Source organism: Lagopus muta, chromosome 3 (assembly GCF_023343835.1).
Source record: "Lagopus muta isolate bLagMut1 chromosome 3, bLagMut1 primary, whole genome shotgun sequence".
In the NCBI taxonomy this organism is placed as follows: domain Eukaryota; kingdom Metazoa; phylum Chordata; class Aves; order Galliformes; family Phasianidae; genus Lagopus; species Lagopus muta.
The window spans coordinates 59,750,174-59,764,471 of NC_064435.1; the positions used below are offsets into that span (position 1 = coordinate 59,750,174).

Consider the following 14,298-nt stretch of genomic DNA (forward strand, 5'->3'; position numbering starts at 1 on the left):
TTCACCCTTCCCAATCAACATTTCTTAGTTATTATTGCTAAAGCTCTTTCACTTCAAAAGTGATGTCCACCAGACTAAATGAAAGAAGTGGAAGGCAGAAGAGTTGAAATCAAACTAATTATATTTAAATTCTAGATTAACAACAGGGAGTCCTCAAACAATGCGTATAGATAATCAAGTTACGATCTGCTGTGAAAACGAATCTGAGAAATTAAACACACTGATACAGCTTTTGGCACTATCATACAGGTTTCGCACAGACAATAACGCCTGACGTTGCTGTAGGTAAGCGCTTTGAAGGCAATGCCATTTCAGAATGAAGAGAGCAATACAGTCCAGCAACTCATGTCCGTGGCCATGTTTACAAACATATCTGGTTTCAGGGCACTGAGGGTTGCAAATAAACAGCATTCCATACTCCAAAGGGTGTCCATCTCGTAATCCCTGAGGCTGTGGCTGTCCATAGTGATGGTGGTGGGACACAAAAAGCTGGGTTATGGCCCTTTACTTCAGCAGCTTTGTAGAATAGATTTTAATTGCAGTGAAGCTCAGAAAAACCACACAGTCATGGAAATCAAAACAATTCTCTTGTCTGGTCAGCTACATTCATAAACCCTATTATCCTCTGGATAGAGTAACAATTCTTAAAAAGATCTTGAGTGAACAAACACAAACTCTAGCTTTTATCTCTATCTATCCAGAACCCACACATTGATTTTATTCCTCTTTTACTTTTTCATGCCCTTGCATTTCTTGCTAGCATGCCTTTCCATAGCATGAATATAACTCATTCTCTTTTCCTCCTGGTATGTCATATTTAACATCCTCTGCTTTATTACTCTTACTCCATAAGTGCAGGAAATACCTTGCTTAAGCTCATCAATCCTTCCTCTTCCAGAACTCTAGAAATAACCTTTAAACACTTCAGAATCTTCTCTTTTCCACTAAGAAGAAATGCAAAAAACCTATTAATCCTCCTACATTTTGTCCCACCCCGAATAAGGCAGGAATTACCTCCTGCTGCTGCAGTGAGGGCCCTAAAATGAAAAGGTTTGTACTGCTGAAAGGACATTTTTCATAGCTCTTCCTTCTGCTAATATGATGTAATAGCTTCATTATCATTTTCTGAGTCAAAGAATTGGTATGAGATTATGGAAGACGTTCTTATAATGTTGTACACAAAACTGAAGAGAGTAATTAGGCTGTTTAAATGAATGCTAATTCAGTCTTGGAAACAGAGCAGATTTCCATCTCCCTTTGCCACGTTGCGTGGGTTCTGTATAGGCTAATGCTGGCTGCTGGCACTCTTTGGGGGCAGTCCGTATGTTCAGGTGGCGTGGCTTCACTCCTGTCAGGACAACAACACTACAGATACCCACATAGGTGGTAGAACAACATCAATACACGTTTTGTGATAGAACAAAAAATTCACACATTTTTCTAAAACTGAGGGCATACAGCCTGTGTTCTCTCTTGTGCCTGAGGACAGTATGGGTGTTTGTTCATCAATTCCTTACAATGATTGCTTCAAGTCTAGCAAGGGGACATCATCACCTCCACCCCCTCCTTCTTTTCCTTCCTGCTTAAGCACCACTTCTGGGATCGTCATCACTCCTCTTTCAGCTGTCTGGGCAGCGCCTCTTGGTGTGCTGTTCTTGTCTTTCTTTACCTTCGTGATCACTTCTGTGTAGGAGATCTCCTCGGTGAAGGGCTCAGCAGCCGTGAGCTCAGTGGCTATGTGCACACCAGCCTCCTGACTCCCCTCCTGGCCCTCAGCTACCGTTCGCTCTTTGTTTTTTTTGTGGATCTTGAACGTCTCCTTTGTTGGGGCTGCCTGTGAGATGGTTTTCTTGATCCTTATCCCAGATTGTTTCAGTCTCTCTCCTGACTGCCTGATCCTCTCCCTCCTTTCAGGGGTCACAATTCTAGTTCGAAGCCTATTTACCTTCTTGCCAAAATTTTGCCTCGTCTTTTGGATATTTTCTCTTGAAAATGCCTTTTTGATATCATCTATGCGCCTCATGCCTGATTTCTTGAACTGAGCTGCTTTGCTCTCTTCAATATAGTATTCTTCATCAGAAGACAGATCATCAGGTGGGAGGAAATCATCCTCAAAAGTTTCGCCAGCTGTATGCTCTTTGATAACAGAAAGAGATGAAGGGCACTCGGTTTCCTCCTGTGAACAAAAGCACAGAGTCATCTTCCAGCAAGTCTGTTTTAAAAGGGTTGTGAGTGAAGCATTCTGTTTGTTGGCTTGCAGTGAATTACTGCTAACCAAAATACAACCTTGTAACAAAATAAGGTAGGGTCATACTATCTCATGTAATCCTACAAGATACAAATGGCAGAAGAAGCCTTTGACAAATTCTGTAAAAACATCATACCTAATCAAAGTTTTCTTTTCAGAGTGGCTCAATATAAAAATAATGAATGCATGGCTTCACATTTACTACTCCCTAATGGCTTTCAGAGCAGATGTGTCCAGCTCAGAGAATCACAGAATTGTTCAGGTTGGAAAGGACCAGTAAGATCATGTAGTCCAACCATCAGTGCATCCTCACCGTGCCCACTGACTTCGTCCCTCAGTGCCACATCCGTACAGTTCTTGAATACCTCCAGGGACAGTGATACCACCACTTTCCACAGGCCTTTCTGGGCAGCCTGTGCCACTGCCTCACCACTCTTTATGAGAAAAAAATTATCCCTAATATCTAACCTGAACCTCCTCTGGCACAACTTGAGGCTGCTCCCTTTTGTCCAATTGCTGTTACCTGGGAGAAGAAACTGACCTCACATTGCTACCACCTCCTTTCAGGTCATTGTACAGAGTGATAAGGTCATCCATGAGCCTTCTCTTCTCCAGACTGAACAATTCCAACTCCCTCAGCTGCTCCTCATAAGACCTGTGCTCCAGAAAGTTCACAGTTTCATCGTCCTTCTTCATGGTTTTTGAAGCTGATATGCCTCTCTTATTTCTCACCAATAAAAGCAAATATCCCATAGACAAAATAGGTACTTGTGCCAGCTTTACTCTCTTTAAGAGAGGGCTGCAGTCCTTTATATCACCATGAAGATAATTGCACATTCTTGACAAATTAGAACTCAGTGAACATTTCTGATGCTGCCCAGAAAGGAAAGGACCCCAGCATATTAATTTATGTGTGCTAGCTACACAAGAGGTCAAAGTCAGTAAGGAAACTAAATATTATTCAGTAAACCCAGTTCCACCCAATTCTTTCAGGACATGTACCATGAACTTGTCTTGTTCCATCTGGGAACACACACAGGAGTAACTTACAGCAAGCACCTCTGGTTTCCATGGTTGGTTTGGTAAGTAATATGATATGCTGCCTGCTTGGAAGTAATGACTGCTCATGATACCTTAGCCCTAGGAACTGATGTAGCCCCTCCAGAGGAAGACTGACAGAAGCTTGAAGCTCAGATATGCATACAAATTTCCAAAAGCTGTAACCAATTTACCAAAAATTGCTGAAGAGTTAAAGATGTGGAAAAAAAAATAACTTGTGAAAATAAAAGGATCCAATAATCCAGTTTATCCAACAGGAGAATCTCTCAAGAGAACAGACCCACTTGGCCCCTGATACAAAGCCTGCTGTCTGTACAGACTTCAGAGATGTCAGTGACCATTCCTCGTGAGCTCAGTGTCACTTCTGCCTACAGCTGCTGACGCATACAAAGTGGAAAGCCCGCAACTTGCTGGAGGTTCGTGAGGCAGACATGGCCTGTCTTCCCTACCAGCTCTGTCCATGTTTTTGCATGTCCTCTGCTCCCAGGAGGTGCAGCCCTTCAGGTGCAGATGTACAACACCTACCTAAAGCTTCTTTAAGCTGTTTCCCATTTGCAGTAACCATTTCAGCTGCTTTCTGAGGCCTGCCAGTGTCAGCTCTATCCTTGCTACTGCTACCTTAATTCAGAAAGCAGGAATGAGATCAGGACTTGTGAGCTCACGAGGAATGGTCACTCTTGCTGTGTACTTCACTGAAAACTTTTCACCCCACAACGGTAGTTGTCATTTTTCACAGTGACTTGTTACTAGAAAGTCATGTTTAATGTTACTGTACAGGCTAATAGCACTATGTAAAATAAAATACATTAGGCTCTTTTGCAGATAGCTTTGGCTTCATTAAAAACCCTCCAGTAAAATAGTTGTTAAGGCTTAATTTTTTACAAAAATTAGGAACAAATTGTGTTGCATTGATTACAGTGGAATGTTATTCAACTCATCTGTCAAAATCAGCAGGAACAAAACTACAATACTTTGCTAATAATCATCTGCATTAGCATGTGCAAATTAACATTAATTACATAAAGACTTCTATATATAAACATAATCCCTTCTTTTCTGAAAATGAACTAAAACACAGCTGGAGAAAATTCCTCAAAGTTTCTAAATTACAGCTCACTCTTTCAGCTGAAATAGTAACAAAAATATTTCCATAATGACTGTTTGGAAATTTCAATATGTACAGAAATAAATACAATATGGTAGATGGGGAACGCTGTACTTATGAAGGACGCTTGTTAAAAGAAGAGGACAGAGAGATGGTATTTTGTCTGCAGTAGTTGGACTGTGTCTTCCTCCAGAAGAGGAGTGAATGTGTCTGTACTTTTGGACAGCTGTTTCCCAGAACTCTGCAGCACTCAGGCTAACAATCTGCAAGCTGAGGAAGAGTGCTTTAACTTTTATAGGTGTGTAGGTATAGACTTCTGAACAGCAACATCTGAGCTAAGGCCCTATAGACTGGACACAGCAGCTGGAGTGACTGAGTAGCATTTCTCATGTGCTGTGGATGCCGACAGCGAGCTTTGCCAAGGCTCTGATGTTCCCTTTTCCTTTGGTTTCTACACACATCCTGCAGAATCAAATGTAGGAAGACTATAAATTAGGTTGAGGTTGCATCTTTTCTCCAGATTTCTGGATAGAAGATGTTAGCAAAATAGAAAGTATTATTGAAACGGCATTGTATCTCAGTGAGATTTTGTAATAAAACTAAGTGACTTAGTAGCTATGGGAGAGCTTTCTCCTTGACTCTCTCCTAGCCTATCCCTCAAGCACTAGGCATATTCTATACCCCTTATCAGTGGGATAGGGAGAAGCCATGAGCTTTAATTCACAACAGAAGGTTTTTGAAAGGCTTTACTACAAGTCCTTCTGACAGGGCTTTTGCTGTGCATGCTTTTCATTATCCACCAAAAAAATAAAGGGATGTAAGGGCATTAAAATGGATGTGACCAGTTCAGGAGCTTTACTCCTCTTCTCCTTTCTTGTTTGTTACACTTATCCTGGGTTTCAAACAGATATTTCAAAGCCCAAACTGAGTTCCTAGAGTGGGTAAAAAGGAAAAAATGAACATTGTCTTATATGCTACAAACTTCATAAAATAGTTTTACGTACTCTTTTTAAAGAGCCTCAAAGTAGAATTCTAACAATTATAAAGAGAACCATTATCAACACTCAACTGTTGCTCAGTTTCAATTACAACTTTACCAGATTTTTTTTAAAATACAAGAAATAATAGCAGAGAAGAATAGAATGACCAAGTAAAGAATTATGATAGTACCTTAAATTAAACAAATGAAACAATCACACACACAAAAACCATAAAATGTGCAAACATGTATGTATGTGTATATACAGAAATCAACGTTGAAAATCCTAGAGAACCCATAGAACTCCCAAAGAGCTCCTAACAAACTCGTTTACACCAAAAGTAGAGAGGAGAGACAGAGGAAACCTCATAAATCACCATCATTGTTGCACAATGGAAAGGCGATGGAAGGAGAACTCAGCCTTGGGATGTGTGGCAGGCATTGTGCCAGTAATGGTATGGCTCCTGCACAGCTGGGACTGATGGTCACCTGGCAATAAGGAGTTGGTGCATGGAACAGCAAAATGGTGCGAGGCCAGCCCCTGCCTGGCCTGGAGATGCTGTGGTACCTATGACAACCTGAGATGCAAATGACTGGCAGCTGATAAGCAGGAAATTGTATCAAGAAAATATATTAAAAAAATCCTGGAAATTTGCATGTTAAATGAATGAGTTGTTATTCAAACCAGTAACCAAGGTAAATTGCTAAAACATCTCCTTGTAACTGCTCTCTAAATCAATAAGAAGCTGCTGATGAATAACCAATTACAAATCAATCTGTACTTCTACTCGTATTCTAACAGTTAAGAGTGAAGCTTTGTATATCTCGAGTGATCCCTTCATTTTTCCTGCAAATATGTCATTTCAAAATCTCTGCCATCAAGGCATAAAGCTGCTCAAAGGAGGGAGAAACAGGATTATCTTAAAAGGGCATCAAAGGGATTTTATCAAGTAAAGTAGGAAGGGAATAAACACTTCAGCACGTAGGACTTTATGGCCAAGTGCTGTTGCTTGTATTTAGAATTACTTTTACATAATGAAAAAGCAGCCTAATTAGAACAGACAATCCCTCTCATTTCCTCTTCTGCGAAGCCTGATATGCATCCCTTTTCTTTAAATTCTGGCAGAAATTCATTAATTTTGCCAGGACAGTAAAGAAACCCAGCTCATTCTCTCATTATCTGAGAGCAGCAAGCTCCAGGCTACGTGTGTGTTGCTGCCCAGCTGTACCCCAGCACGTGGAGAAGCTCTTGGCTCCATGCCACCACACACTGCATAAATGGACTACTTGCAGCTCCTGAGGAAAATCAAAGCTTCACGCTCACTTTGCTCTTATTTTATGGCTTTGGCCTAGAAAATACTTCTACAGGACAGTCAGCAGGTTTGCAATTTATCCATACATACCAAATCTTTGTGAGTGGAGGAGAAGGAGTGTTCACAAGAGGTGATGAGACAAACAAAATATGTTTTGTAGTGTTTTCATTCATTATTCCCTCACGTGACTGCTCTTGCAAGCTACTGCAGAGGGACTGTGCTGTCAAGTACACAGAAACCCAACCGTTCATCACAAGTTGCTGGACTCGTCTGCCCAAGCAACCATGTCTCCCCACAAATTAGCCTCTAGACTCCCTTTCAACTCAATGGAGGAAAGAGGTACTTATCAAGCAGAAACTGCATGGAGAAGCTGATATCTGCAGTAGGTCAGACAAGTCAGCCTCCATGAATTTCTCTCTATTCTCTCAAAGGGAGTCTACAAGCAAACATCTGCCTTCCTGATATCCAACACCTGGCAGAAAGAATGCCATTCCAGATTTTGAAATTCCTGTTCATGGTTTCAGATATTCCTCACTTCTAGGTCTGCGCTGCCTTGGTCAGTGTTATTCCTCTACTAAAGGAATAATTGCAAGACCCAGCTCTTTCCAGCAGTGCTGAGAATTTCAGTCCTAACTGCTGTTATCAGGGTTGTATAATCAGTGGATATTAAGATATATAATCACAAAAAGAACAAGAGAGTTAGACAAAGTAGACTAAGAGAGACTAATAGGAGAGAATAAATGGAAGGCTTACCCGTATGCTAGGCTCACCTACAAAAAAAAACCAGAAGAGGAGATCTCCAGACAAGATCCTTCCCCACTGGTAGCCAGCTCTTAAATAGCTCTAGGAGCCAGTCTCCACCCCTTCCAGCAGCACAGGTGAATTGCCTTCACCTGTTCCCTTGTAGCTGACTCATTGCTCGCCTCAGGTGATCAATCAGAGGTTCAGGCTGTGATTCAGCAGTTCCCATACACAGGGTCAAGTCCATTTATTCTTAAAATTCTTCAGGTACAAGGCAGATTGCTGAAACAGATGTGTTCTCAGTGGTCAGATACAGCCTTATGTCCATACATCTTTTTGGGCAGCCTCTAGAGCCATGGGGAAGAGGCAAGCAGGCTCATGACGCAGCTGCACTCTCCCACTGGCTTGCTGGCCAAACTCACACAAAGCCCTGAACCACAGCATCCAGTGTGAATGTAAATTGGGATCTGCTGTTTCCACCGCTCAACTTTAATAGGTGGAGAAAAATCAGTGGCAGCCCTTAGGAGAATGACTGCCCATCTCTTGTTAGGCACCTCGCAAAGGAATGGGTCTGAAGGCCCTACCTACATCATGTCGAGGGGTATGGAGACAAGTATGCTGTGAGCACATGGTCCTGTGAAACAAGCAACTTTTTCCATTTTAAGAACATAGAAATGGTCCAGCAGCTGCTTTGTCTTTTTTTTTTTTTTTTTTTTTTTTTTTTTTTTTTTTTTTTTCTTTTTCCCTGTTTTCTTTCTTTGAGAACACATCCCTAGAACTACAGTTTTCCTTTAGCTGGTTGAGCATGGGTGATTTTTCCCCCTCAAAATCACAGGTAATTTATGATCTTCGCCCAGTGTTTCAGCACTGGCTCTGCTCTGCCAGCCTGCCTGTTGGCTGCACAGCACAGGGTGGCCCAGAGCTCTGACCTGAAAGGCTGAATCCCACACTGGAAACAAAGGATCCTTGCTACACTCTTTGAGACAACTGCTGGGTTTTTCTTATTCTCTGTAATTTCAGCCAAGGCAATTACCTGTTTCAGCTGTAAAAATATTTATATATACACCACAAGACTTGAATAAAGGACCTGTGTGTTGAGGTCTCGATGTTTAAGGTCTGTGCTTGGCAAGAACAATTAGTCAACCCACTCTATCTCTTGTTCATTAGGTTTTCATGCTCCATTTTGATAGCAAGAGGTTATAGACAGAGTTCATCCCCTCTCCCTGTGGAGTCAAGCAGAAGATCAGGCTCTTATGTCTCCAACACTAAGAGTCCATCCCTGGTTTCTACTCATTCAATTTACAGCCATTTCACATCTTTTTGCCAGCGTTCTTTACTGTTCTCCTCATCCCTGTCGCAGCACGTGCATAGAATCATAGGCTGATTCTGATCGGAAAGGACCACTAAGATCCTCAAGTCTAACCACCAGTCCACCCTCACCATGTCCCTCAATGCCACATCCTCACAGTTCACAAACATCCCCACCTCCCTGGGCAGCCCATTTCAGTGCCTCACTGCTCTTTTTGAAAATGTTTCCCTAATATCCAACCTGAACCTCCCCTGATGCAACTTGAGGCCATTGCCTCTCATCCTAGCACTGTTACCCTGTAGAAAAGGCTGACTGCCACCTCACCACAACCTCCTTTCAGGTCATTGTAGAGAGTGCTAAGGTCTCCTCTGACCCTCCTCTTCTCCATATGAAACATTCCCAGTTCCCTCAGCTGTATGAATGGCAAGCAACCCTCAGTCATCTTTTGAGAAATGAATATATCCTTTTATGTCCTTCCCAAACCATGGGGCATACGAAGACAAACTATCAGCAAGGGGTTCTGCTAAGTAGCGGAGCTGACTGTGCACACTTCAATTACCACTGCTCTAGCTCTAAAGACAATTCGCTTTCTTTTCTGTACTTTTTTCTCTGGACTGACAGGTCATCATTTTGAGTGTATTTTATTAGCAACTGCATCGCATTCTGTGTCAAGATAATTTACGAAAATAGCACACAGTTGACAACGATGTCTGAAAAGCAAACTCTCGTAGAAACCTTTTGCAAACCACGCGTCCCACAAAACAGTCCACTGCTATTTGTGCTTTTTCCAGATTGTCTGCTAAGAGCTAAGACATTAGATACAAAAACAAGAAAAAGAATAAGCTCTGCCATGTTTCTGTAACACGTAAAAATAATCACAAATGGGTTACCTAGAACAGTCTGTTCTTGGTGAGCTATTTAGCTTCATGGCGCTAATGGTTTTGCTCTGCAGACAGCTGCCTAGAGCCTCTCCTAAGCCTGCCCTTCTCCTGCCCAAATGATATCAGATGAATGGCAGTTGTTTCTTTTGTCTTTTTTAAATAGAAGCATTATATTTTCTACCTTTTAAGTCCCGCTGACCCTCAGGTTTTTCTCAGCATAGGCATAACTGAAACTGTGTGCTGACAGAGGGTGCTTTTATGCACCAGGTCCATCAAAGCCCATGTTTGCAGCCTCACCCCTTGAACCTATCACACCCCTACTGCATATGGAAGTGCTTCCACTTCAGATTTTCAGATTATTGTCCCCATTTCAAGTTCACCTTTTTTAATGTCCAGATAATCATGCAGCAAAAGGACAGAGGCCAAGAAAACCTCTATTTTAATCTGTTTATGTACAATATGAGTGTTCCACACAAGGCTTCATCTGCTGCCCCCCCCCACCAAACCTGCAGTGGGGCAGTCCCCTCAGGGGATGTTGTTCTGAAGACCAGCTGCTGTAACATGGGCTTCCTGGAGGCTGCATATTCACATTCAGAGAGGAACTTGCAGAACATGAGAGAAAGCAAATGAAGCAAGTTCTTTCAGGATTAAAATTATTCAGAAATTAGCTATTTCTGAATAATTTAGTCATAATGAATCAAATTGTGAGGTGCTCTTTGACTGAAGAGAAATGACAGCTCTCACAGCTGGTTATTCAGAATAACACGAACAGAGGTGAACAGAGACCTGTACAACCTATAATGTACTCTGCGTATCTCGTTATACTCTGAGGACAGCTGGCACGGTGGAGTCAAAGACATCTCTAGAAAGTCTGACGTAACCTGGCAGTTTTAATGGTACCATCAACCTGGACAGGAACGTTCCCTGCCAGCAAATCTTTCCCTCAACTGCATGGCCTTTTAACAACGAGCGCTCACTTTCCCCTAATCATTATCCTCACAGATGATCATTTCGTCTCTTTTTAATGTGAGGATATTTGCCAAATCTTTTCATCATGGCCGAGGTCTCTTGGGAATCTCCTCCAGCCAACGATCCTTTTCAACCTGCCTGCTCCTTCCATCAATGATGTGATCAAAGCCATCCACTTGAAAGAAAATCTTTAGGATTTAATTGGTGTTTCCTTTTTCCTCATAGGCCTCATGTTCTGGCAGAAGTTAAAACTAAAACCCACAGGAGCATTCCACTGTGGCTACACATGGGTCACTGGCTCCACCACAGTGTCCCAAATGGCTCATAAAAAAAAAAAAGTCACTACAGAAGAGCTGTCACTCACAACCTCCAAGTAAACAACTTGGTTGCATCTATTTGTAAAATACAGTGAAGGGAGTGAGTGCCCCACACTGACTCACCAGCTATTAGCAGACTTCCCTTCGTGGTAGCCAAGCTTCAGTCATTCAGGTCTTGGCAATGCAACAGTGTGCTTACACTGGTGTAAATCAACAGTGTGAAAATGACTACGCTTGTGTGAAAGAGGCTTTCAGGAGTGAGTTGAGCATTAAAACTCCATCTTAAGTACCTTGCTTTTGTGGAGCAAAACAGTTCTCCTCCTCCAGGAAAGAGTTAAATGTCAGACTGCAAAGGCAGCAGCATATAGTGCTCCTCTGCTGTGCATGAAGGGAAAGGTTTCTTCAATTCACCTTATGAAAGTTATGGAAAATACAGAGGAATTAATTCATGTGCTCAACCAGTCCTTAACCACAACAGAAATAGAAAACAAGAAAGAGAGAAATCCTAAATTCTGTTTGCATTCCTGAAAAGTTCCAATTGAGGGTTAACTGTATGGAACAGGGTGCAGGTTGTTGTTGTCCAGCAAAATGAGCAAAGAGTCCAGACGCTCCACTGAAGGTGATTATCACAGAAAGTACACATGGTGAGAGCTGCCTTTGATGTGAAAGGCCTAAAAATAGCAACATTTCTTTACAGCTATGTGTAAATCTATTTCCATAACATTTTACTATACTTAAAGAATAAGTGACAACTCAGGTCTTTCAGGGGTAAAAATTGCATTATGTCATGAATACTGTTTTAAGAACAAACATTTTCAAAGCATCAACTTTACTGCAATAATTATGGTAAAGGGCTATTGATGAAATGGCACTATGCCATTAATCAGGAAAGTCAAAGATATTTATTATCTTTAGATGAGAAAAGATATGCAAGGAAAAAGCAGAATTGCCTGTTTGCTATTCCATCATGATAGTGCAACTTGCAGTAATTGTAATAATTGGCTGAATTCTGTCCACACTTTCTCCTGTGCAGCCACAGTAACTCAGTCAGAAAAGGCTGGGAGGCACAATTTGGCTGCATATGTTACTAACATTACATTAAAGAAGTAACATTTCCTACCTTCAGCTTTTGCTTTTTTTAAAAAAAGCGATTTCTTCCCAGAACTGGAAAATAAAATAGTTAAGAAAGCTGGATTATGCATAAGAACTTGTCAGCTAAATATGCTGGTGAATATACTCACTGAAACAAGTGGACCCATTCGTGAAAATATTGTTATTTATGAAAAAATAGTTAGAAAATCAGGGTTCAAGACAATGGGAACACATCATGTTACTCACAAGGGCTGACATTCTCAAGACTGCCTAATGATGAATACGACTTGTTTTGAAAGAAGCTTTGGGGATTCACTGGTATGAAGGAGAAACTATGCTTCTGGCAAAAGATAAAACACTCACACTTTCTGTTGAGGAACTGGGAAGTTTCAGCAAATGAAGGATCAGGCCATTAAACGAATGAGTTTCACACCACTTGCTTGTCAGTGACAGATCCCATGAACTGCCTGTACTAAGGGCTCTGTGTATGGGTCAGCAAAAGCCCGCCATTTCATGAAACTCCTCCTCAAATACTATCATTTGTAAGAACAAAGAACATCCTGGAATGAGGAATAAATGAGTGTATAATTCACTCTCCAAACATTGTGAGTGGAGATTGGAAGAACTGTGCTGTGGGAAAGCATTGCCAAGGATAGCAATGCAAGGAACTATTTGCTGCAAGGAAGACATTGTGGTTCTGAGTTTATGCACGCAGTGCTGCAGACTGAGACAATGAAGAAAGTCCCCAGGCAAAAGCTTGGGTAACACTGCAAGTTAAATACAAGATTGTTTTAAAGTTAATATTAAAAGAAAAACACTGTACCAGAGAGCTTACAAACAATTTGTTATTTGGACTTCTACCTAATACGGTGAAAAAAATATGAGAGATGAATGTCAGGCATGGTTTGTATGACAAGATTTACAGGGCCTGCCTCATATTACCTTTCAGAGAGGCAACAAATAGTCCTTGCTGATCCGCAGTTAATCTTACACTACTGGCTCTGAAACCCACCAACACTAATAATAGACTGCATGCACTGCCTCCCGTGGGCTCTGCTGAAAGGCATGGAGAAGTGGAGCTCAGTGCTGAAGAAACCATAAAACCATACTCCTGCTGGACAGGCTGCACCTTTTGGTTCACCATATGATGTCTACACACAGCTACCAGGGATGTGGCACAAAGACAGCACAGCAATGGTTATGACAGACAGGTTATGGTTACCTGATAGATCACAACCCGGAATTTGTTTTTCCTCAGCATCTCCTCTTGCTTTGTCTGCACCTTCCGTACATTGGCGCTCTGCCTTTCCACCCGTGCTCGTACTTCCTTCATGGTGGAGCTGACCTTGTGGGTTTTCTCCAGCAGCTTGTTTACCGTGTAGCCAGTATTGCCGTGAGCCTGGGCAAGCTTTAAGATATCAATCTGTATGGTCTTGATGGCATTTTCCATCTCCCTGTGCCTCTCTTCTATTCTCTTCTGGCTCGCTTGCACGCTGTCCACGATGTTGGCCACTTTGTCCAGGACTGTCACGATGGTGTATGCCGCGTCCTGCTCTTCCTCATCCTCAGTGACGCTCGACAGGCGGTTTTGGTGGAGTCTGTCAGCCTCCAGAGTGATCTCCCGGCGCTCCATTTTGCCTCTCTTTGGCAGGAGCCTTTCGTCTGAATGCCCTGCAACCACTACTGCAGGCAACCGGTGTGACAGGCAGCCTCGGCCATGCTGAAGGGTGGGAGTGGAACGCCGCTCCCGGAGGTGGGTCAGATGCTTCTGCACACCAAATGTCCACACACGATGGCTCAGATGCTTTCAGCAACATGAAACCTCTAAAATTAGGAAGCAATGTCTGGAAAGGAGCACACATTTAAAGGGTCACGCTTCTGTGCTGATGAAGTTATTAGCGTTAATCCAGGGAAGTTAAGTAACTTACCAACTAAGCAGGCGAGCAAACTCGCATATTTTAAATGATCTACTGTTGTTTTTGTGTTCCTGAAGTGCTTGCACTGATGGAATTCAAACAGCACTCAGAAAACGAGCACTGGCTGTTTTTGGAGCAAAACAAACTTCAGCTCTTCAGCTGGCTGCAATTGCCACGTGAGGTAACAAATAAACACACTAAACCAGAGGCAATATAGTGAAAACGCTGTATTGTGACATGCTTTTCCAGTTCAAAATGTTGAAAGCTTTTTTTTTTTTTTTAATTGAACAAATTATTAAATCCTACATGCAAAATTCTGAAAGCCTACACTACATGTTAAAACAGCTGAACACGTCCTATTCACACTTT

The 14,298-nt window shown here is 42.0% G+C and overlaps 2 protein-coding genes across 2 annotated transcripts in view; both read right to left on the reverse strand.

Moving 5' to 3' along the window:
* The window catches only part of CTNNAL1 (catenin alpha like 1), a 596,511-nt gene that overhangs the window by 340,298 nt on the left and 241,915 nt on the right, over positions 1 to 14,298 (reverse strand). The window lies entirely within an intron of this gene.
* CAVIN4 (caveolae associated protein 4) lies at positions 104 to 14,291 on the reverse strand. The gene is made up of 2 exons (XM_048939261.1): positions 13,236 to 14,291; positions 104 to 2,176 (listed from the first exon to the last, which is right to left on the reverse strand). Exons 1-2 carry the CDS (start codon positions 13,644 to 13,646, stop codon positions 1,514 to 1,516), a joined length of 1,074 nt encoding a protein of 357 aa, XP_048795218.1. The 5' UTR covers positions 13,647 to 14,291; the 3' UTR covers positions 104 to 1,513.

Coding starts and splice junctions, on each gene's coding strand:
- CAVIN4 (XM_048939261.1), bottom strand. CDS start 13,646: ATGGAGCGCCGGGAGATCACTCTGGAGGCTGACAGACTCCACCAAAAC. Junction 2,177..13,235: donor TCCGGGTTGTGATCTATCAG/GTAACCATAACC, acceptor TTTTGTTCACAG/GAGGAAACCGAGTGCCCTTC.